The following is a 26,267-nucleotide window of genomic DNA, read 5'->3' as shown; positions in this document are numbered from 1 at the left end:
CTAAGCAAGGAAGAAATTTATTTCCTTAACAGACCAATAATGAGCTCTGAAGTTGAGTCATTAATAAATAGTCTACCAACCCAAAATTGCCCAGGACCAGATGGATTCACAAGTGAATTCTACAACATGCACAAAGAAGAGCTGGTACTGTTGAAACTATTTCAAAATATTAAGAAACAGGGACTCCTTCCTAAACCATTCTATGAGGACAGCATCATCCCAATAGCAAAACCTGGCAGAGACACAAAAGAAAAAAATTATCTTCGTACCAATATCCTTGATGAACATTGATGCAAAAATCCTTAAGAAAATACTGGCAAATGAAATCGAGAAGCACATCAAAAAGCTTTTCCAGCATTATCAAGTAGGCTGTATTCCTGGGATACAAGCTTGGTTCAATATACACAAATCAATAAATATGATTCATCACATAAACAGAACTAGAAAGAAAAACACATGATTATCTCAATAGTTGCTGAAACAGCTTTCAATAAAATTCAACATTCATTCATGTTAAAATTCTTAATAAACTATGTACTGAAGAAACATACTTCAAAAAAATGAGGACAATATATGACAAACCCACAGCCAACATCACATGGAATGGGAAAAAGCTGGAAGCATACCCCTTGAAAAAGAGGACAGGACAAGGATACCCTCTTTCACCATTCTTATTCAAATATAGTATTGGAAGTCCTGGCCAGGGCAATCAGGAAAGAGAAATAAACGGGCATCCAAATAGGCAGAGAGCAAGTATAACTATCCCTATTAGCAGATGGCATAATTCTATTTCTAGAAAACCTCAATCTTAGCCCAAAAGTTTCTTAAGCTGACAAACAACTTTAGCAAAGCCTCAGAATACAAAATCAATGTGCAAAAATCATTAGCATTCTTGTACACCAACAACAGTCAAGTCAGGAGCAAACTCTTATTCACAATTGCTACAAAAAAAAAGTCTAGGAACATAGCTCACTAGGGAGGTGAAATAACTCTACAAGGAAAACTACAAACCACTGCTCAAATAAATTAGAGATGACACAAAAGAATGAAGGAACATTCCATGCTCATAGATAGAAAGAATCAATTTTGTTAAAATGGCCATACTACCCAAAGCAATTTATAGATTCAGTTTTATTCTCACTATACTACCATGGAGATTCTGCACAGAAATAGAAAGCAAACTATTTTAAAATTCACATGAAACCCAAAAACAGCCCAAATAGCTAAGGAAATCTTAAGCAAAAGGAAAAAAGCTGGAAGCATCACACTACCCAACCTCAAACTAACCACAGGGCTACAGTAACCATGGTACTGGCACAAGAACAGAAACATAGACCAATGGAACAGAGTAGAGAATTAGAAATAAGACTGCACACCTACAACAATCTGATCTTCAACAAAGCTGACAAAAACAATAAAAGGGGAAAGAATTCTGTATTTAAAAAATAGTGCTGGAATAGCTACCTAGCCAAATGCAGAAGATTGAAACTGGACTCTTTCCTCACACCATATAAAAAAAAACTCAAGATAAATTAAAGACTTAAACGTAAAACCCAAAACTATAAAAACCCTTGAAGATGACCTAGGCAATACCATACAGGACATAGATATGGGCAAAGATTTCATAAAGAAGACACCAAAAGCAATTGCAGAAAAAGCAAAATTTGTTGAATGGGATCTAATTAAACTAAAGAGTTTCTGCACAGCAAAAAAAAAAAAAAAAATCTATCAACTAAATAATCAGATGATCTACAGAATGGGATAAAAGTTTAGCAAACTATGCATCTGACTAAGGTCTAATATCCTAATTTGTTACGGAACTTACACAAATGTACAGGAAAAGAAAACAACCCCATTAAAAAAGTGGACAAATGACATAAACAGAGACTTTTCAAAAGAAGACATACATGTGGAAAACAATCATATGAAATAAAGCTCAGTATCACTAATCATTAGAGAAATACAAATTAAAACCATAATGAGATATCATCTTACACTATTCAGAATGCTATTATTAAACAGTCAAAAAATAACAGATGCTAGCAAGATTTGGAGAAAAATAAATGCTTATACACTGTTTTGGGGAGTGTAAATTAGTTTAGTCATTGTGGAAGACAGTGTGGCTATTTCTCAAAGACGTAAAGACAGAAATACCATTTAACCCAGCAATCCCATTACTGGCATATACTCAAAGGAATATAAATAATTATGTTACAAAGACACATGTATGTGTATGTTCATTGCAACACCACTCACAATAGCAAAGACATGGAGTCAATCTAGATGCCAAAAATAATAGACTGGATAAAGAAAATGTGGTACATATACACCATAGAATACTATGAAGCCACTTTAAAAATTAGATTATATCTTTTGCAGGTATATGGATGGAGCTGGAGGCCTTTATCCCTACCAAACTAACGCAGAAACAGAAAATCAAATACTGCATGTTCTTACTTATAAGTGGGAGCTAGATGATGAGAACACATGGACACATAGAGAAGAATACACACTGGGGCTTATTGGAGAGTGGAGGGTGGGAGGAGTGAGAGGATCAGAAAAAATAACTAATTAGTACTAGGCTTAATTCTTGGATGATGAAATAATCTGTACAACAAACCCCTATGATACAAATTTACCTATGTAACAATCCTAAATGTGTACCCCTGAACTTAAAATAAAAGTTAAAAAAGAGGCCAGTTACAGTGGCTCATGCCTGTAATCCCAGCACCTTGGGAGTCATAGACCAGCTGATCACTTGAAGTCAGGAGTTCGAGACCAGCCTGGCCAAGATGGTGAAACCCCATGTCTGCTAAAAATACAAAAATTAGCTGGATGTGGTGGCATGTGCCTGTAGTCCCAGCTACTTGGGAGAGTGAGGCAGGAGAATTGCTTGGACCCAGGAGGTGGAAGTTGCTGGGAGCTGAGATCATACCACTGCACTCCAGCCTGGGCAACAGGGCGAGATTTATCTCAAAAATAAAAGTTAAAAAACAATAATAAAATGTGGTACTTATACACAATGGAGTACTATTCAGCCATAAAAATAATGAGATTCAATTATTTGCAACAATTTGGGTGCAACTGGAGGTCATTATATTAAGTAAAATAATCTAGGTGCAAAAACACAAGCATCATATGTTCTTTCTTATTTCTGGGATCTAAAACTCAAAACAACTAAAACCTTGAAGATAGTGTGAGAATGGTTATCAGAGGCTGGTAAGAACAATGAGAGGGTACAGGGGAAAGAGGGAATGATTAATGAAACCAAAATAATTGTTATAATTAATAAATATGGCCTCATATTTGATAGCACAACAGGGTGACTATAGTAAATAATAGTTTAATTTCGCATTTTAAAATGACTAAAATAATATAATTGGATTGTTTGCAGCACAAAGGATGCTTGAGGGGATGAATACTCCATCTTCCATGATGTGATTATTATGCATTTTATGCCTGAGTCAAAATATTTCAAGTGCCCTATAAATATAAACACTTACTATGTACCCACAAAAATTAAAAGTTTAAAATTTTTTTAAAAAGTCTCATTTGTGTATTTTTGATTTTATCACCTGTAATAAATTCTTAATCAAATATTTTTGCCAAGGCCTATGTCTAGATGAGCCTTTTTTAGTTTTCTTTCTAGTATTTTTATAGTTACCAGTTTTTTGTTTGTTTGCTGTTTTTTTTTTTTTTTTTTGGGACTCAACCTCACTCTGTGGCCCAGGCTGAAGTACAGTGGCACAATCGTGGCTCACTGCATCCTCGAACTACTGATCTCAAGCAATCCCTCCACTTCAACCTTCCAAGTAGCCAGGACTAGAGCTGCACACTACCATGCCCAGCTAATTTTTATTTTATTTTATTTTATTTTATTTTATTTTATTATTTTATTTTATTTTGTAGAGATGGGGGTCTCACTATGTGTTGAGGCTGATCTCTGGCCTCAAGCAATCTTTCCACCTTGGCCTCCCAAAGTGTTGGGTTTACACGTGTTAGTGAACTCACCTGGCCTAGTTTCGGGTCTTAAATCCAAGTATGGAAAACATCTTGAAATGATTTTTTTATGTGGTGAGAGATATGGGTCGAGTTTGATTCTTTTGGCATGTGGCAATCCAATTTTTTCATCATTATTTATTAAAAAGGATGTCCTTTTCCTGTGGATGTTTTTGTAGAACTGGCAAAGATCAGTTGGTGGAGTATGTAACTTTATTTTGGGGTTCTCTATTCTTTTATCTTGATCTATGTGTCTGGTTTTATACCATTGCCATGATGTTCTGTTTACTATAGCATTGTAGTAAAATTTTAAGTCCAGCAATGTGATTGACTTCAAATGGAGCTGGAGGACATTATCCTTAGCAAACTACTACAGAAACTGAAAACCAAAAACCACTATTCTTCCTCATAAGTGAGAGAGCCCCGTTTCTCCAGGCTTGATTTATTCTTTGGATTGCTTTAGGTATTCAGGCTTTTTTTTGATTCCATATCAAATATAGAATTGTTTTTTCTAATTCTGTGAAAAATGACATTGGCATTCTGATAGAAATTACATTGAACTAGTATATTACTTTGGACAGTAGAAGAATAGCATTTTTTAAAGGGTCCTTGGACTTTTCACAAAATAAACTTTATTCCAGGCCACAAAATATATCTCAATGTTTTTAATTAAAATTATGTAGAGTGTGTTTTTTGAACACAATGGAATAAAACTAGAAATCAAAAACAGAGACAAGAGAACAGCCTCTAATTACATGAAAATTAACATACATCATATTATTTAAAAACACACACCAGTAGCATGAAAGAGGAAGTCACAAAGGAAATAAAAATATAAACATTGAAGAACAACAACATATCAAAATATGGAAGATACAGCTAAGTCAGTGCTGAGAGGGAATTTTATAACACTAAATGCTTACATTGCAATCATGGAATGCTTTCAAATATTCACTCAACTTATTACCTCAATAAACCAAAATAAATCTAAAGCAAGCAGAAGGAAGAGAAAAATGAAGATAAGAACAGAAAACAATAATATTCAATGTGGAAAATATCAATAAAATTAATGAAACAAAAGCTAATACTATGAAAGAATCAAAGACACTCATAAACTTCTAGCAAGGCTGACAAAAAAGGAAGGACAAATAAATCACTAATATCAGGAATAAAATAGAAGATATCACTAGAGATCCTGCAGCCACAGTAATAAGGGAATACTCTGAAAAAAAATTCTTCTTTATTTTGTAAGTCAGAAAAAAATGCATCAATTCCCCTAAAACCAAATATTACCAAAAATCAACCAAGATAAAATAGACAATCAGAATAGACTGATGACCATACAATAAATTAACGATTAAAACCCTTGTGAAATGCTAACTAACTTATAGGTCGACATTATTCCAGTGTAGCATCACAACAAATATTTAAAAAAGAGTAACACCAATTTTTCATAATCTATTCCAGAAATAGAAGAGGATGAAACATTTCCAAATTCACTTTATGAGGCCAGTGTTAATCCAACACCAACGCCTGACAAAGACATATGATGTGGTTTGGCTGTGTCCCCAGGCAAATATCATCTTGAACTGTAGTTTCCATAATCTTCACATGTCATGGGAAGGACCCAGTGGAAGGTAATTGAATCATGGGGACAGTTACCTCCATGGTGTTCTTGTCATAATAAGTTCTCACAAGACCTGATGGTTTTATAAGGGAATTTTCTCTCTTCATTCCGCATTTCTCTTGGCTGCCATCATGTGAAGAAGGACATGTTTGCTTCCATTTCCATGACTGTAAGTTTCCTGAGCCTCCCAGCCCTGTGGAACTGTGAGTCAATTAAATCTCTTTTCTTTATAAATTACCCAGTTGTGGGTATGCCTTTATTAGCAGCAAGAGAAAGAAATAATACAGTAAATTTATACCAGTAGAGTGGGGTTCTGCTGTAATGATGCCTGAAAATGTGAAAGTGGAACTGGGTAACAGGAAGAGATACGAACAGTTTGGAGGGCTCAGAAGAGAGAAAGATGTGGGGAAGTTTGGAACTTCCTAGAGACTGGTTGAATGGCTTTGACTAAAATGCTGATAGTGATATGGACAATAAAGTCCAGCCTGAGGTGGTCTCAGATGGAGATGAAGAACTTGGAAACTGGACTAAAGGTTGATATTGCTATGTTTTAGCACAAGACTGGTGGCATTCTGAACCTGCCCTAGAGATCTGTAGAACTTTGAACTAAAGATAATGATTTAGGGTATCTGGAAGAAAAAAAAAATTAAGCAGCAAAGCATTCAAGAGGTGACAGAGGATAAAAGTTTGAAAAATTTGCAGCCTGAGGATGCAGTAGAAGAGAAAAACACATTTTCTGGGGAGAAATTCAAGCCTACTGCAGAAAATTGTATAAGCAATGAGGAGCCAAATGCTAATTGCCAAGACAATGGGGAAAATGCCTCCAGGCCGTGTCAGAGGCCTCTCAGCAGCCCCTTCCTTTACAGGCCCAGAGTCCTAAGAGGGAAAAATGGTTTCCTGGGCTGGGTCCAGAAACCTGCTGCTGTGTGCAGCCTCAGGACTTGGTGCACTGTTTTCCACCTGCTCCAGCTGTGGCTAAAAGGGGCCAAGGTACAGCTAAGGCTGTGGCTTCAGAGGGTGCAAGCCTCAACTCTTGGCAGATTCCACATGGTGTTAAGACTGTGGGTGCACAGAAGCCAAGAATTGAGGTTGAGTAACCTCCACCTAGATTTCAGAGGATGTACTGAAATGCCTGGATGTCCAGGTAGAAGTTTGCTGCAGAGTGGAGGCCCTCATGCAGAACCTCTGCTAAGGCAGTGTGGAAGGAAAAATGTGGGGTTGGAGCCCCCACACAGAGTCCCCACCGGGACACTGCTTAGTGGAGCTGTGAGAAGACGGCCACTGTCCTCCATAACAGAGAATAGTAGATCCACTGACTGCTTGCACCATATACCTGGAAAAGTCACCAACACTCAATGCCAGCCCATGGAAGCAGCCGAGAGGGACACTGTACCCTGCAAAGCCACATAAGTGGAGCTGCCTGAGGCCATGGGAGACTATCTCTTGCATCAGCATGTCCTGGAGGTAAAACAAGCAGTCAAAGGAGATTATTTTGGAACTTTAAGGTTTAATGACTGCCTTAATGGATTCTGGACTTGCATTGGGCCTGTAGCCCCTTTGTTTTAGCCAATTTCTCCCATTTGGAATGGGTGTGTTCCAACGGCTGTACCCCATTATATCTAGGAAGTAACTAACTTGCTTTTGACTTTACAGGCTTATAGGCAGAAGGGATTTTCCTCATCTCAGATGAGACTTTGGACTTGGAGTTTTGAGATAAATCTGGAATGAGTTAAGTCTTTGGGGAACTGTTAGTAAGGCCTGAATGATTTTGAAATGTAAGGACATGAGAGTTGGGAGTATCCAGGAGTGGAAAGATATGGGGGTGGTTACCCCTAAGCTGATGTTCTCATAATAGTGAGTAAGTTCTCAAGAGATCTAATCATTTTATTAGGGGCTTTTCCCCCCTTCACCCTGTACTTCTCCTTGCTGCCGCCATGTAAAGAAGGACATTTTTCCTTCCCCTTCCACAATGATCATGAGTTTTCTGAAGCTTCCCCAGCCCTGAGGAACTGTGAGTCAATTAAACCTCTTTCCTTTAAAAATTACCCAGTCTTGGGTATGTCTTTATTAGCAACATGAAAACAGACTAATACAACACATTAACAATAACAACAATAAACCAGTGTTTAACTCTGTTCATGCATACAGAAACCTACACATGTAATAAAATAATATGGAATTCATTATACACACACAAACACACATAAATGAGTGCGAATAAAACTAGAGGAATCTAAATAAGAATGGTAAATTGTATCAATACTAATATCCTGGTTATGGTATTGTGCCACAACATTGCAGAATGTTATCTTGCGGGAAAGCGCCAAAGCATAAAACTAATATTTCTGTATTATTTCTTACAAATGGATGTGAAATCAACAGTTGTCTCACAAAAAAAATTTTAATTGAATATATATATCATAGTAAAAAGATTCATTTAAAACAAAAAAATCATAGAAGCATGAGATTTGAACTGTACAGTACCATAAAGATTATCTTGGCCAACACCTTATTTTATGGTTGAGGAAACAGAAACAGAGAGACTTCTCCCAAAGTCACAAAAAAAGTTAGTGATAGAATCAGAAAATCTGAGCTTGTCTCATCTGTGTCATTGTTGAGCTATGACCTTATACAACCCCTTTAACTTCATTTAGATGGTTTCTTTATTTGTAAATTAGGGATAATAGAATCATCCCCAACAATCTTACAAAATATTTCAAAAGGATCAAGTGAGATAATCTATGTAAAATTGCTTTTAAAACTATAAATTTCTATATGCTTCAGAATGATGAAAATAAAATAATAATTAGAAAAGTGCTTTAAAAGTTAGCAACAGCTCCATACTAATGCGAAAAACTGTGATAAAGAACCAGATGCTAAGAATAGGTTTGTTAAAAAAAAGATTTTTTCTTTTATTTTAAATCTGTGTCAGCTTAATTTTTACTTGTTTTAAAGATTTCTATTATGGAAGATGTGGATTTTTATTTAATTCAACTTGACCCACAGAAAGGTAATAATTTTGTTTTATTACAAATAAGCATTGTTTGATTTGATTTCTTGGATTTACTACCCATTTAATATTTTAAGCAAAACTCTAGAAACATCATCCCAGATTAATGTTGTTAATATATGCTTTGCCCCCGCTCTCAAAAAATTTCTGTTTTTCAGCCAATTATTGCTAAAATATATTCTTCAACTAAGAGTTTATTCGTGACATAAACATTCATGGTATAGAAAATTCAGAGGTTAAACATGTTTTATTTACATTATTTTGGCTTTACTTTGTGTATTAAATAATCAACTCACATTTTTATAATATGAACTTTTGAATAGTACATCTGTTCATTTTTCCTATGTACAAGCCATACTAGGGGAAATGAAATAATATTCTGGTTACATATTGAGGAATTCAGTCCTTTCTCTGCCTCTTCCATGTGCCTATTGCCTAAATTAAATGGTCCATAATGATACTATTCAATTATTTTAAGAAAAGATGAATCAGCTTAGAAGACTAGTAATCTTGCAGGGTGCAAGTCTATACAAACTGCTAGCTAGCAAACTTTTAGGCATTAGTAAGTACTTATTTCAGAGGGAAAAATGATTATGTTCTATTAAATAGCTCATTACAAAAGTAAATATAGCATTTTAACATTTTTATTATCCTTAAGAAAACAAGCGATCTTTGTCAACTATTTGTAAAGTAAAAGTCGAACAGGGTGTCTTCCAAACCGCACTGTTCAATTAAAAATTTGTGAGGCTTTACATGGTTCAGGTTGTATTTGCGGGGGTTTACTATATCTTAGTATGAGAAGATTTAGCATCTTATTTTCTGTATATAAATTATTTATATTTTATCAAGTTATTTTATATGTTTCAATAAATGTTCAGACTTATAGTGACCATGCCTGACAACTTTTCAATTAAATTTCAATAATGTATGCATGGTATTTCTTGGGAACTTGAGGAGTAATAGAATTGTTTTAGCTTGCTATATTAATAAAGTTTAGTAATCAAAATGAAGTCTAGGCATTAAAGTTTTGGATTTTTATTAATATAACTTTTGTAAGCAATTTCACATTAATAGCTTTATACCAAACTTGCTATAAAGGTGAATGTAGTTGTTAAGACATTAAATATTAATGTTTTCATGTCTCAAGAGATTCAAAGGTGATGTGTTAAAGGTTTTGCTGCTATTAAATTTCTAAAAAGTTACAGCTGTAGGTAAAATTTAAAGCATTTGAACCACATGTAAATTACATCATAAAACAATATTTTTGGGTGCTGTAAAAGTTGTATACTTGCTGGATTTAAACACAAAGAAATACAAAATGATGTGGGCAACATGTATAGATTTTTTTTAAGCAATATTAAACTCGGCTACTAGTCCTTTTAAGACAGTGTTTCTTTGATGATTGAGTACCACCATGGTCTAGGATGCATAATTGTGTTTCAATACGCAGTTGTGATTAATTTTCAAAATGCTGCTACTCTGTTGAACATCATTAAAAAATTATACGGACAGGAAGACTCAATTTGTACCCTAGAAAGGAATATTTTATGGAAATGCTGTAAGAAAAAGGTAAGCAGTTAATTCTATAAATTTTAACTAAACTATTGTGAGATGATATGCAACAGTGGAGCAACTAAAAACTTAAATTTATTCATCTTTATTATCTGCCAGTCAAACAACTGGGGGTGCAATATAGTATAGCATAACAGTTAAATACACATGCTTTGAGGCCTGGTCATTGACTGAGGTTCTGGCTTTTACAGTTAATGATTAGGCATGATTTGGAAAAGTATTTTGTTATAGTTGCCTCATCTACAAATTTGGAAAAATAATAATACATATTTTAATGGTGTTATAAGGATAAATGAGATATTGCATTGACATTAGGCCTGGCACATAGTAAGCACTCAAGAAATTTAAACTATAATATATCAATGTAATGTAACTAAAAACGTAAATCATTTGGATAATCTACCTACTCTACTAGGGGCATACTCAAGGGTTGGAAACAATTATTATATGAAGAACTAGAAATAACTGAAGGGGCCAATATGAAGAATAGCAAGTAGGATATTAGCCTATGGCCAAGGTAGATGTTAATTTTGCACTGACAGAGAAGAATAATGACTTGTCTGAACCTTGAGCTATGGGCCAGTTGAGAATGATGTGTGTGCATTTTTGTACATCTGTCTTTGGTTGGCTAGGAAAGGGTGACAGAGAGATGAAACAGTGAACATTAATAAGCTGAATTAATCTAAGGTTTATTAGGTAGCATAGCCAAATACATAATAAAAAGATCTTTATAATTATGATTATAACTAAATTATTTGGTACTTTTCAAAATCCCTGACCATAGCCTTTATCACGAAAACTTGCCCCACTTAGCCCAAGGAGAAATTCTAACCCTGTAAATACATGGAAGTAAATTTTCCATTAATACCTATAATGAGTGAATGAAAATAAGAGAGACATCTGCTGAGATAAAGAAATGAAGAATTTTTAGAAGGGTAGTTAATGTGTAGATTAATATAACTAAGGAAAAGAACATTTAAATGCTAATTTAATTTACATTTTTTTAAATTGAGCTATTCGATGTGTACAACTAAAGTGCTATTTAAACAAAGTCAGGAACCAATACATTTCAAATGTTTTTTATGAAAAATTTTAATGCACAATTTCAAGAAACTTAAGACTTTTCTAGAATTTTGATAGATGAAATAAAAATCATGAAACTGACTGAATAAACCAATGGTAAATTTTTTATGGCTTTCCAATATATTTTCATACTGTAAAATGAAGTTAGGGCATCCAAGACATATAATTATTAGTGTATTTAGTAATACTCTCTAAATTTGTAATAAAGATCAGTGTCTTACAGGAAAGTTTTATATATAAAACATAGCTGCTATGTTTGCATTGCATTTGCAAACATGTTTTAAGCTGTTGAAAGTTTAAGGTCTGTCAAGCAATGGAAATTGAAGTCACAGGACAAATATCTTCAAAATAGCCAGCAACAAAAGAAACATTTACATGCCAACTTAGCCAGACATTCTGGCCATTTGTGACATATGTTGCAGGGCACAAATGGCTTGTGTGAGATCCTTGAACTAGTCAGAGAAGACAATGGCATTCAAAACAAAAGTTGCAAAATTGTCTCCTCTAGTAGGAAAAAGGTATTGGGTAAATGAATCAAAAAAAGATGTATATATATTTTAAGTATATTTAGAGATATATATATATATATATATATACACGTATATATATAAGTTACTAAAAGCAGCAGCTCTGATATCGCTTTGGGACAGCTATACTAGAAAGGCAAGAATTCCTTTAATTCTAATAATTATAAAATCAACTGAATTATTTGATACTTTTCTAACAGGTGAAGCAAAAGCTGATGCTCAGCTGCCAGAAGCCATGAAATTGATCACAATAAAAACATCACACTTGCTTGAAAATTCAGAGCTTTAATATGGTACTGTCAAGTTGTAAAAATGTTTACCAAGATACAGGAGTCTTTCTATTTAAAAATAAATGCTGTCAAAACACCTAAATGACATTAAAGCAACTGATGTTCTATTTATTTTATAGACAGAGTTTCACTCAGTAACCAAGGTTGGAGTACAGTAGTGCAATCATAGCTCACTGCAGCCTCAACCTCCTGGACTCAAGCAATCATGCTGCCTCAGCCTCCCAAGAATCTGGGGCTATGGGCATGTACCACCAGGCTCAGATAATTGTTTATTTAATTTGTTTGTAGAGATGGGGATCTCATTATGTTGACCAGGTTGGTCTTGATCTGCTGGCCTCAAGTGCTCATGCCACCTCAGCCTCCCAAAGTACTGGGATTACAGGCCAGCAATGTGCACCACATTGCTGGCTTAAAGTGACAAATACGTAATATTTTCAAATGTATTGCAAAATAATACATGGACCATTCTGTGAACTGACCTGTGTTACCACAGGAATGCATTTAATATTTCTGGAATCTAATTTTACAACAATGTTAATGAAATTAAGCTATTTCTTCACAGAGTTAAAGATACAAGAGTGGTTTCCTTTTTTGATGAAATTATTAGCAAGAATATTATAATTATATAATTTATTGGAAGTTTACTGGGGTAATCAATGTAGCATTCTAAGGTAAGCTTAGCTGAGAACAGTGAATAGAGTTCAGCAATATTTCATTTTTTTTCAATGTTTATCTAGTTTGGATTTATCACAAACAAAACCTATAATTACCAGGGCTAATACATTGAATTTTAATACGTAGATGGTGCCTAGAATTTTCTATTGATATGGAAGTGCTGGGAAAGGAAGTGCATAGTCCGTTTAAATAATACAGAAGCGGGGAAGAGAAGTGCCTGGTAGAGGAGAGTGCAGTCCCTGACTAGGGCTCCACCTCCATGGACCTAGGTGAGGGTAGGCACTTCTGCCTTCGTGACCAAATGTTGCATCTTCCAAGACCACTTTGGCTTGCCATGCCCCCATCCTGGGCCTACGAAAACTCGAGACCCTAGCAAGGCAGGCACACAAGTGGCTAAATGTTGTGAGGAGCACATCGGTGGAAGAAGACAAAAGTGGCTGGTCATTAAGAGCACGTCAGGGGAAGGAGCATGCCCGACAGGCACTAGCAGGCTGGCAGGCCATCGACCAGTGGAATGATGCGGAGTTTGTCCAGAGTGTTAGGAGAAGAGTCGAGCAAACCGTTTGCCTTTGGCTCCCCCATCTGCTGAGAGCTACTTCCACTCAATAAAACCTTACACTCATTCTCTAAGCCCACGTGTGATCCAATCATTCCAGGACACGAAGGCAAGAAACCCTGGGATACAGAAATTCCCCTGTCCTTGTGATAAGGAAAGGGGTCTAATTCAGCTGGTTAACACAAGCCACCTATAGATGGCAAAGTAAAAGGGCATCCTGTAACACATGCCCACTGGGGCTTCGGCTGTAAACATTAACCCCTAGACACTGCCTTATGGTCAGAGCCCCACAACCTGCCTGTCTGTATGCTCGCCTAGAGGTTGGAGCAGTGGGGCACTGAAGAAGAGAGCCACACCCTCAATGCATGCTCTACGAGGGGGAAGGGGAACCTTTCCCATTTCACTGTGATCTCAGAATATCGATAGCTTCCAGAGTTACCTGGCTATTTCTGCCGCATTCACACTGGTTGTTGTCTACTACAGGCAGATAAGTAGCACTTATTAAATCTGCAGGAGATAATTTTATAGCTGTTCTTGAAAGTTTTTAGTCACTTTAAGAATTATAGCCTCAGAATCAAAACATATTTATTTTCACTGAATTTTTAGGCCATTGGTTGACAGTCTATTATGTTGAAATTCACTCACCAAATTCTAATCTTTTGTTTTATACTCTGGTATTTAGAAAGTTTTTTGGTGTGTAGCTTTTCATAACTTTTACCTTAATTTTTCCTGGTACAATTCAAGATGGTTCACTGCTTTTTAGGTCTCAGAAAACAGAGTAAGAAAGCAAACAAATAAAAATCTCATGTCTACCTAATTACTTGCTGTTGTTACACTTCCTAAATATATGTAGGTGTATATATACACGCATATATATACATATATCTATATATTTGCTGTTGTTACACTTTCCAAAATTATATATATATATCCACTTCAAGAATCTCTCACAAGCCATTTTTGTACTGCAGCATATGCATATGTGTGTGTGTGTGTGTGTGTGTGTGTATATATACACACGTATATATATATATATAGCCATTTTCCCATTTGTGACATATGCTGCAGAGTAAAAATGGCTTGTGAGAGATCCTTGAAGTGGCGATATATATATATATATATAATATATATACATACACACACACACGTATGTGTATATATATATATATAAATTTCAGAAGTGTAATAACAGCAAGAAATATATAGATATAGGTATAGATATATTCCCTGGATAAAAAGTCTGAAGCAATTAAATATCTTGTGAGCCAACAAAATTTTAGGTATTATCTGGTAATGCAGTTTTATTTGATGTAAAATAAGTATTTTAGGTTTCTCCAATATTCACACTCTGAGTATCTATGAAAATCATGTTAAGTATGAGTTTAATACAACAGATCATGAAATAAGACTGTCAGATCAGCCATTTCATCGTAGTGTCTACATTGTTTTGCTAGATAAAATTGGGCCGGTCACTTTATTTTACAATTTACTGTTAAGTGCTAGTCAATCAAGTTTCAATTCATGACTTAAGTATGAAATATAAGGTTGCATTTAATTCAATTTGGCTATATGTGTATTAAGAGAAGTATTGGCAACAATAAGGACAATCACACTGAAAATACAAGTCATGATAAATGCAAGCCTATTGTGACAAGAGCAGTAAGTGAGATGAGTGATAAGTAGTACTAATGTATAATTTGCAACTAACATTTATGAATTATGGTCAGAACTTCTTTTCGAGTAGCATTTCTTTTAGGGACACAATAGTAAAGACAGTCTTTTGCTTTTTACTTATTATTACTTGAGAAGTTTTCATATCTCACTAATCTTCAGTGAAATAATAAATTTTGCAAAACCAAACAAAAATCTAAATTTCATGAAACTACTCAACATCAAATTGCAGATAGTAACAGAATAATTATATTATCATTGAAGTCCTGTGTTTAATATCTGTGTGCCAATTGTGGCATATTAAAGTTTGTAGGTTATAGTTACATTGACTACAGAGAAGAAATGAAAATGGTTTTCTTTATACTAGCCTTATAATTTCTAAAGTGCACTAAGGAAGTCATGAGGAAAGCTAGAGCTTTAAGAAACCATTATATTTAAGACTATGGAAATTAATTTAAAAATGCCTGTATTATTATGACATATTATAGAATAGTATAATATTTTTAAGTATGTACAGGGCTCTTTAAATGTAAGTATTATGACCAAAACTGACTTTGTTGATATCTGATTATATTGCCATTGCCGAAAATTTTTTTCCTTGCTGATCTTTTTTAGCCACCTGGTTAATCTTTAAAACACATTGCTACTTGTACTTTCTTGATGCATATATCTGCAATCTAATTATTAATGACAGACATAAATAAAAATCTATTTAGATTAAGTAAATTTTCTTTTGTACCAAGTGAAGAAAACCAACCACTACATACTTTTTTCTTTTATCTATATTAAAAATATAATTAATGTGTAAATGTAAAATATTGTAGACTAGAGTAATGAGAGAATTCCCCCTCTGCCTCTACAATATAGAAATTCTGGAACCAATATAAATGAAATGTTAAAATACATAAACAAACACCAAATTAATAGAAGAGAATTCCCAGGTTTCGGAGGGTAAAAAGGAAGTGAATGTCAGAATAATGTGTAGGAGAGTGAACAGAAACTTGCAAGAAAATAGAGTCTAAAATTAAAAAAAAATAAAGCACTTATCATTTAAAATTACACCTTAGCAAACATGGAGAGTTTTACAATTTCGTTGACAGGATTATTTGGTTTTAATGCCTTTACAAGAAAAAAAAGTAAGGTCTTGGACTGTGCTATGATAGAAACGGAGCAGTGATCTTTTTTAAAACTCAAATCATATATAAAAGATTTATCCACAGTAAAATAGTACAGTAAAAAGTAAACATACAAACACACAGAAACTTGCTTTGTACTGGCTTGTGTTATAATTATAATAAAATTCTCCCCTTAAAATGTTTACATATAGGCACACCTGTATAAAAGTTTGTGTTTTAAGTGTTTAATTTCTATGTAGGCAAGGAAATCTCAAGCTGATAATGGCAAATTGGGCCCAGATTGTCAAATCAATGTTGGTGATAAATTGAGGTACATCCCAGGAGCAGTAAAAGCTCTCTTATGCAGTCAGAACAAAATTATTGCATATAAAATATTAGTTAAGAGTGTTTAAAATCCAACATTTACAGCAAAAATGAGAAAATCTATTATAAAAATAAACTGTCATAATTTTCTATGATAGAACAAGTTGCAGAGATTAAAAATACATATTTAAGGCTAGGCACAGTGGCTAATGCCTGTAATCCCAACACTTTGGGAGGCTGAGGTGTGTGGAACACGAGGTCAGGAGATCGAGGCCATCCTGGCCAACATGATGAAACCCCGTCTCTACTAAAACACAAAAAAGTAGTCGGGTGTGGTGGTGCACACTTGTAGTCCAAGCTACTTGGGAAGCTGAGGCAAGGGAATCAATTGAACCCGGGAGGTGGAGGTTGCAGTGAGCCGAGATTGTGCCACTGCATTACAGCCTGGTGACAGAGCAAGACTCCGTCAAAAAAAAAAAATAATTAAAATGATTAAATTCAACATAATGAATCAAGAACAACCATCTTCAAAAAAAGAGAGAATTTTTAAAATACTTTTTAAGATACAATATAATCTTGTGAAATGAATAATAAAATAACTAAAAGTAAAAACTCAACAGATCGGGTAAACACCATATCACATTCAATGAAATAACTAGTAAACTGAAAGTTGGATCTGAAAAAAATTACTCAGAAGACATTAAAAGAGATATGAAAGACAACTGAGAGACAAGGGTGGCAGAATGAAAACGTCCAACATATGTTTAATAGTATTTCAATGACAAGAGGAGATATTGGAAAATATTATTTATTTAAAAATGCCAGAATGATGAAAGACATCTATTGTAAGACTCAGAAACATAGTAAAATCTAAACAAGATAAATAGCAAAAAAAAAAAACAAAAAAAATCCACATCTTTGTAGCGAAATTTCAGAACATTATTAATATAGTGAACTTAAAAACAACCAAAGAGAAAAGACAGATATTTACAAGAGATGTTAGATTTACTGTAGACTTCCCAGAGTATCAAAAAAAAAAGCCAAAAAAGAATGGCATAGTATTTTCTCTGTATATATGAATACAACCGCCAAACTAAAATTATTTACATGTTTATTTAAAAGCATGCCAGTTATCTACACAGTATACTTTACACCTTAAATAAGTAACTGGGTCACATTTTTCTTTGTGTTGGCAAAGGATCCAGTGAAAGGGTAATATTTTCCAGCTCTGCATAAAGTGAGATGCAAGCCTACACACATTTGCACAAACAAAGGGACTATCTAAAACAGGAACTTGTATTTAAAAGGGAAGCAGAGTGTGAAAGCTTGGAAAATTTGCAGTCTACCAATGTTGTAGGAAAAAAAAACGAAAACAACAACAACAACAAAACCTTTTTCAGGGAGAAATTCAAGCCAGCTGCAGAAATTCACATAAGTAAAGGAGAGAGGTTTCCGGTTCCCAGAGTGGGGCACAGCGAGGCGCTAGGGGGAACGCTGGCCTCTGAAACTAGCTCTGGGACCGGGGTCTGCGGCCGGCCCCTAGCTGGCCCCGTCTCCCATCCCCAGAAGGGTATTCACTGGGGATTCTGAGCTTTGGCTGCTCCAGTTTCTCACGACACAATGTTCCCTTTCTACAACTGCTGGAGGACTGGACTGCTACTGCTACTATTCCTGGCTGTGGCAGTGAGAGAATCCTGGCAGACAGAAGAAACAACTTGCGACTTGGTAGGAGAAAAGGGTAAAGAGTCAGAGAAAGAGTTGGCTCTAGTGAAGAGGCTGAAACTACTGTTTAATAAAAGCTTTGAGAGCACTGTGGGCCAGGGTTCAGACACATACATGTACATCTTCAGGGTGTGCGGGGAAGCTGGCAAGCACACTTCTGGGGCAGGCCTGGTGCAAATCAACAAAAGTAATGGGAAGGAGACAGTGGTAGGGAGACTGAACGAGACTCACATCTTCAACGGAAGTAATTGGATCATGCTGATCTATAAAGGGAGTGATGAATATGACAACCACTGTGGCAAGGAGCAGCGTCGTGCAGTGGTGATGATCTCCTGCAATCGACACACCCTAGCGGACAATTTTAATCCTGTGTCTGAGGAATGTGGCAAAGTCCAAGATTGTTTCTACCTCTTTGAGTTGGATAGCAGCCTGGCCTGTTCCCCAGAGAGCTCCCACCTCAGTGTGGCTTCTATCTTACTTGTCACGTTTGCATCACTGGTTGCTGTTTATGTTGTTGGGGGTTTCCTATACCAGCGACTGGTGGTGGGAGCCAAAGGAATGGAGCAGTTTCCCCACTTAGCCTTCTGGGAGGATCTTGGCAATCTGGTAGCAGATGGCTGTGACTTCGTCTGCCGTTCTAAACCTCGAAATGTGCCTGCAGCATATCGTGGTGTGGGGGATGACCAGCTGGGGGAGGAGTCAGAAGAAAGGGATGACCATTTATTACCAATGTAGATTGCACTTTATATGTCCAGCCTCTTCCTCAGTCCCCCAAACCAAAGCTACACAGCCAGATTTCCCAAGCAGTCTCAACTCCAGTCCCTCATCTCACCCTTACTATTGCTCTTGCTTTCCAGTTTGCTTTTGATTTGTATCTTCTCACTAGTAAAACTGCCTTCCCTTTGTTCCTTATTTTCTTTTTTTTTTCTCTGGAGAGGTACAGTTGTAAGTCAGAGTTAATAAAATAGGGCCTGTGAAAATAGAGGCTTTTGCACTGTCTCTTGACATCAGAAGGTACAATAGGCATATGGGCAAAATGGTGTGGCAGGCTCACTGGCCCTTTGTTTTTTAAACACATTTTCACAAGTTTTTGAGACACTGGATTTCTTTAATTAAAAAAAATGCCAAGAAACGTTATTTATACAGGTTTGATTGCTTTCATGTTGTTATTCTGTTCCCTATAGTAGTCTCCATGAGAATCTGGTATTTCTTGCTGCTTGGAACTACTTTGCAGTGATTACTTGGTTGCAGTCCAAGTACTCTCATTTAGTCTGAGCCTGGAGATGTTCTAGACTTGCTTCTCCCACCTCTGGGATTAGGACAGGAAAAATGTGAAAGTTCCCAATTACAGGATTATACGGTACCATCACATGATTTGTGGAAATTGGGGTGACTGTATAGCTGGGATTGGGCTAAGGATTGTGGTCTTATCTGTCCACATACAGCCAAAATGCCTATCCAGAAATCCAGTCCGTTGGAAAGGAAAATTGGAACTCCTGTGCCACAGGGGTTCCAGAAAAGGGAAGTCACTTTACCTTGCGGTGGTGGGATCCTGATGTCTCTCATCCATTTGTAGTAAAAGCTGGTAAAGCTTTTCTTACTCCTGGTTCCCTATACCAGTATTTCTAAACATATGTCGCACTTTCTCCACGGGCATGTGGTTTTGACCTTATTTTCAATCTAGAAAGGGAATGGAAGCAGAAGTGGGATATCGAGGGCTCTGCTCTCCTCTGCGCTGGGTGTGGAATGCTGCTGCACCTGTCCCTTCTGCTGGCTCAGGGAAGTGTCTTCTTGCCCACATTTCTGTGGGGAAAGGTTTTTAATCCTCTGATGCTTCCATCTTCCTGTTTAGGCCATGTGCCCAGAAACGTGGGCTGATCTTTCTTTAATAGTGAACCCCTGGGCCACTGAAGAGTAACATGGCTCCACTGGACACAAAAGAGGGATGGAATCAACAGGCAGGGGGCCTTTTATAAGCCTTAGGAAAGGAAAATGAAACTTTGATCTTTGGACTTTTCAATACTATTGGAGTGATTTTTTTCTTTCTAAACAGGGAAAATAATGTTACAAAAGCATCTTTTTTGTTATTTGTTTGCATCCCTCCCCCACACCCTGGTGTTTTAGAATGAAGAAAAAAAACCATCACTTTTTGTACAAAAACTCTTAATGATTAAAAAACAAACAAACAAACAAACAAAATAAGTAAAGGAGAGACAAATATTAATAGCCAAGACGATGGGAAAATTCCTCCAAGGTATTTCAGAGACTTTTATGGCAGCCCCTCCTATCACAGGCCCAGAGGAGTAGGAGGGAAAAAATAGTTTTGTGGGCCAGGCCCAGGGCCTCACTGCTCTGTGCAGCCTGAAGAAATGGCATCCTTCCTCCCAGCCACTGCAGCTCTAGCTGTGGCTAAAAAGGGGCAAGGTACAGCTTGGGCTGTTGCTTCAGAAAGTGCAAGCTCCAACTTGGCAGCTTCCACATGGTGTTGGGCCTGGAGGTGCACAGAAGGCAAGAGTTGAGGTTTTGGAGCCCTTACCTAGATTTCAGAGGGTGTATGAAAATGCTTGGATGTCCAGGCAGACATGTGTTGCAGGGGTGAAGCCCTCATGGAGAACCTCTACTAGGACAGTGCAGAGGGGGAAATGTGGGGTTGGAGCTCCCACACAGTGTCCCCACTGAGGCACTTCCTAGTGGAGCCATGAGAAGAGGACCGCTATTCTCTAGACCCCAGAATGGTGGATCAACCGACACTTTCACTGTGCACCCGTAAATGCTGCAGGCACTCAACACCAGCCCATGAAAGAACCTGTGAGGGCTGCACTGTTCAGAGCCACAGGGGTAGAGCTGCCTAAGGTGTTAGGAGCCCACCCCTTGCATAAATATGGCCTGGATGTGGGACATGGAGTTGAAGGATATTATTTTGGAACTTTATGGTTTAATGATGGCTGTGCTGGATTTGGACTTGCATGGGGCTTGTAGCCCCTTTGTTTTGTCTAATTTCTCCCATGTAGAATGGGATCATTTAACCAATTCATTTACCCTCATTGTATCTTGCAAGTAACTAACTTGTTTTTGATTTTATAGGCTCACAGGCAGAAGGGACTTGCCATGTCTCTGATAAGACTTTGGACTTGGACTTTTGGTTTAATGCTGGAATGAGGTAAGACTTTGGGGGACTGTTGTGAAGGTATGATTGTATATTGTACTATGAGAAGGACATGAGCTTTGGGAAAGGCCAGAGGCAGAACGATATGGTTTGGATCTGTGTCTCCACACAAATCTCATTTTTAAATGTGATCTCAAGTGTTGGAGGTGGGGCCTGGTGGGAGGTTATTAGATCATGTGGGTGGTTTATAATGGTTTAGCACCATCCCACTAGTGCTGTCTCATAATAGAGTTCTCACAAGACTGGTTGTTTAAAGCATGTATCACTTCTCCCTTTGCTCTCTTCCTCCTGCTCCGACTGTGTAAGACATGCTGGCTTCCTCTTTGCCTTCTGCCATGATTGTAAGTTTTCTGAGGCTTCCCCAGCCATGCCTCCTGTACAGCCTGCAAAGCTGTCAGTCAATTATTCATTTTTTCTTTATAAATTACCCAGTCTCGGATAGTTTTTTTATAGCAATGTGTGAATGGACTAATACAGTCTTTTTTTCATTAGGCTCACAGAATTATTTTTAAAAAATTAACCCCAAAATAGCTCCCAAATCCTAGCTAACTATTCATTGCTTGCCATACATAGGGCATCTCCTATAGTGCCAGCTCTGTAACTCTTTCCCTGAGTGTAACTCAGTTTGTGGCCCTGCGTGGCAGCCTTCTCTTTTTTGGAACTTTAAGTAAGAAGGAATTCTGCCTTTCTTCTCTCCAGATGGTCATTGTGTTGTATCCCACCAACATCAGAATGTAACAAATATTTTAAAAAACCCTAAAGCAAATGCATAATTATGTGTTGTCTTTTCATTCTACATGAATATTATTCTTCTGCTTTTGACCTTTATTCTTTTGTGGATGGAAAAGGACATTTGTTTATGCCAGATTAAAAGGTAAATGTCATGTGTCTGAAGCTGTGAGGATCTTCTCTAGTAAATATACATATAACATAGCAGCTGCAAAGGGAATTAATTTCTATTTGAGTTTGTGCTAATTCACTATGATCTGCCAAATTTCATCTAATTTCCATAAGAGTCAAACTGGTAAACTAAATGGGTATATAATAATGAATACAATTTCTATGTTCATAACGTGTTTAAACATGGCACTAACCTATTAACCTCTTTTATGTGATATTGTTTACAATTTATTATTTTGGCTGAGGTGAAGGTTGTCAGAAATTTTCACTTAATCTTTTTATTATAATAGTTCTTACACATACTTCAAAAACCCAAAATAAAGTTTCTGTTAACTACCAAGTATATTCAATCTAATTATGTATTTGGAGACTAAGGAAAATAAAACTAGATTGGTCCATGGATCCAGTGAACACAGTATAAACTGGAACTGGCCTAAAACTACACTGCCCGGTCTCCATATGTCCCACATTAATAAGGGGACAATGATGAGGCCCCAGGTATCCATTTTAGATGTTATTTGTTTGTAAGAAGCCTGAGGAGGAGAGGTTGATTAACTAACTGGAAAGCTGCTTCTACAAAATGAGATAATGATTAAAGTTTTCATCATTATTATTGTTGGGAATGTGGCACACACAACAAGTCTTCAATTGACACTTAATGGGATTTTTCTTGTGTTAATGGCAGACTAGAAGTAAAGAAGAATGCACAGTGATTGAGATCCGGAGTAAAATTACCTGAATTCCTGATTGAATAAAGAGACTTTTCTTTAATTATCTTAATCATGCCTGCAAAAATAAAAGTCTAATTTTTTCTAGAGCTAGATAGTAACATACCAGAGCCTCAATTTTTTCAAAATATTATACAATAGTCAAATAAAAGTGAATGTATATTTCAAGAAACAAGATGGATGATGACAATATAATTGATCCAAAAGTGATTCAGGTATTAAATTTATTAGACAGAAACTCTAAAATAACTATAATTATTATTTTCAAGAAAATAGCGTTAATAATAGAGGAACTGAATGTAAAAACAAAGTGAAGTGAAAAGCATAAAAGAGAAACAAAAACACAGCAACTGAAATTCAGAACTCAATGTACGTATTTAAGAGTAGATTTAGTTTATTACCTTGATTGTGTTAATGGTATCATGGGTGTTTGCATATGTCTAAATCTATCCACATGTATGCATTAAATATGTGCAGTTGTTTATATATTGATTATACTTCAATAAAACTGTTTAAAAGAAGAGTAGAGTGGGTAAAGTTGAAGTGAAGACTATTGAGTTGAAGAAATAGTGGAAACTATACAGACTAAAGCAGGGAGAGAAAAAAACAGAAAACAGACAAAAGTGTACACGAATATCATGGTAGAAAAGACTAACACAAGTATTATTACAAAAATAGTATTCGACGAGATAATATTCCAAAAGTGGCATAAAACATCACACCACATATTTATGAAACCCAAGAAGCTCCAAGCAAAATAACTTCGATAACATTACCCAGTCATAATCAAAGTTACTGGGTCGAAAAACAGTGAGAAAGAGAAACATATATAAAGCATCCTGGAAAAAGATACTTTCTATTCACAGAAGTAACAATGAGACAGACAGTTAATGCTTTAACTGAAATTTGGAACCTGGAAGATAAAGGCATATAAAATGTTGGAAAATACTGCTAAGTATTAACTATACAGTCAATATAAATATTTTTAACAGGTGAAGGGCTATAAAATGTTTTTAGATTCATAAATTAAAAGGAAAAAGAGTTGTAGATTATAGAACCATATTTAAAAGGATATTAATGAGTTTATACAGAAGCAAAATGATGCCAGAGAAAAGGCACACCAATTTAGAAAAAAAAAATAAAATACTAGGGAAAATTCACGGATAAATTATAAAAAATGTTAGCATACAGGACAACATTTATAATTTCTTCCAGTATTTTTAATTTGTGTAGAATTAAAACACATGCAGAGGTGGGGGAAAATGGCAGACAGAAGACAGGGCTAACATGCAGCTCCCATTTGGACTGACAAAACAGTGTGTGAAGACTCACACTGCGAATTTTTGCTGCAAGAACCATTGCAGGACCGTACCATGAAAACAGAAAGAATTCACAGATCCTTTGGAAGAAGTGGAATGAGATAGGCAAAAAACTGAGTTATCAAAGTGTGAGAGAGGAAAAACCTGCTTCCAAACACACCATCCCACCGGGGAATCTAACAATGCAGATCACAGGAGAAGGATTTAACCTTACCTAGAGCTGGAATGGATTTAGGGAGCCATGGAAAATATAAAAGTAAAAGCAACAGTGGGAAGAGCCTTATGGGTACTCCCATTCTCCAGCTGGAGCATAGGGAAGCCATCTTTGACTACATCTCACAGAGGCCCTCAGGAAAGGCATCCAGCAAAATTACGGAGGGGTCACAAGGTGTCAGAAGCTTCCAACTGAATTTTGCAATGATTTTGAATGGGAACTAACTTTTTTGAGCAGAATATGGGGGGAAAACAAGAACTGCGACACATATGAGGATAAGAGCCACAGCCAATATTGTGGCCAGGCAGTTAGGGGCAAGGCTGGAAAGCTGAGCTTGCTTGATCAGTTCAGTCTTATGGCCTGGGAAAAGGTCTGAGTTCTGCATCAGCAAGCTGTGTGGATTTAAACCCAGCAGTTTTAGTGGAGACCAGGGCACTGTGGAAGCCAGACCGGCCCCGCCAACTGCATGGGAGGTGGGTGAAGTCTTTGCTACTGACTAGCTCCCACTTCCCTGACAAACAATATTGCTAAGCAGAGGCAGCCACACTCCCCTCTAGGACATAATTTCATTGTCCTGAGAACCACCCCCATCCCCCACGGTGGGCACAGCAAGCCCCCGCAAAGGAGAGTTTGAGGCAAGACCCACTTAATCTTGCCCCAACCCGATGGTATTTTTCTACCAGCCCTGGTAGCCAAACACAAAAGACGTACAGTCTTGGTTGCTTTATGACCCTGCCCATTGCCTGAGTAACCAGAATACCTTCCCTGGCCAACTTAGGGCAAGCTTATATCCCACCACAGCTGGTGCTCTCTTACAACTGCCACTGTTTGGCTGGAGGCCAACCAACTCAGGCTTTTACAGCAACTCATGACAGAACAACCCTGCTCCAAGGAAGGAGAAATGACCATTAATACCACGCCTGAAACATACTGGCTAACAAGCAGCCCTGAGTCTGTCCGTGTGACAACTTCACTGACTGCTAACACAACCAGCATTTGAGAAAGCCAGCACCCTAAATGTATCTACAATCAAAAATTCTCATGGAATCTATTTCACTCCCCTGCTACTACCACCAGATCAGGTCCTGGTATTCACAGCTGAAAAACCTGAAGACACACCACATCACAGGACTCTTTGCAGCCATTACCCAACACCAGCTGGAGCCTGGTGGCACTGCTGGGTAGCTAGACTCAGAAGAGCAATAACAATCACAGTTGTCTGGCTCCCAGGAAGCCCCCATAACTAGGGGATAGAGGGAAGTACCATATCAAGGGATTACCCCGTGGGACAAAAGAATCTTCATGTTGTCCAAGAATCAAATTAAGCTAAAATAGACATTAAAGCCTGATTCTTAAGAGGGAAAAACAGGGCCAGGCGCGGTGGCTCACTCCTGTAATCCCAGAAATTTGGGAGACCGAGGTGGGCGGATCACGAGGTCAGGAGATTGAGACCATCCTGGCTAACACTGTGAAACTCTGTCTGTACTAAAAATACAAAAAATTAGCCGGGCGTGCTGGCGGGCGCCTGTAGTCCCAGCTACCGGGAGGCTGAGGCAGGAGAATGGCATGAACCTGAGAGTCGGAGCTTGCAGTGAGCCGAGATCGCACCACTGCACTCCAGCCTGGGCGACAGAGCCAGACTCCATCTCAAAAAAAAAAAAAAAAAAAAAAAGAGGAAAAAACAACACCACTACAAACAAAAACCATAGTCTGATCAAAAATAAATTTAAGAACAATTATAAGAAATAGTCTACCCAAATGAGAAGAAA

General features: G+C 36.9%; 1 protein-coding gene across 2 annotated transcripts; it reads left to right on the top strand.

The window, feature by feature from the left end:
* Positions 1–17,905: 17,905 nt before the first annotated feature.
* LOC129476154 (cation-dependent mannose-6-phosphate receptor-like) lies at positions 17,906–20,357 on the top strand. Of its 2 annotated transcripts, XM_055268809.2 has the most exons (2): positions 17,907–18,553; positions 18,785–20,347. In XM_055268809.2, exons 1-2 carry the CDS (start codon positions 18,070–18,072, stop codon positions 18,904–18,906), a joined length of 606 nt encoding a protein of 201 aa, XP_055124784.1. In that variant the 5' UTR covers positions 17,907–18,069; the 3' UTR covers positions 18,907–20,347. The 2 variants fall into 2 exon arrangements, with proteins under 2 accessions (XP_055124783.1, XP_055124784.1); XM_055268808.2 differs by having other exon boundaries at positions 17,906–20,357.
* Positions 20,358–26,267: the final 5,910 nt, after the last annotated feature.

Source organism: Symphalangus syndactylus, chromosome X (assembly GCF_028878055.3).
Source record: "Symphalangus syndactylus isolate Jambi chromosome X, NHGRI_mSymSyn1-v2.1_pri, whole genome shotgun sequence".
NCBI lineage: Eukaryota > Metazoa > Chordata > Mammalia > Primates > Hylobatidae > Symphalangus > Symphalangus syndactylus.
Note: the sequence above shows the minus strand (reverse complement) of the source record. Positions and strands in the feature narration are given on the sequence as shown.

Excerpts from the sequence above, each read along its gene's own strand:
- LOC129476154 (XM_055268808.2), top strand. The coding sequence starts at position 18,070 with ATGTTCCCTTTCTACAACTGCTGGAGGACTGGACTGCTACTGCTACTA.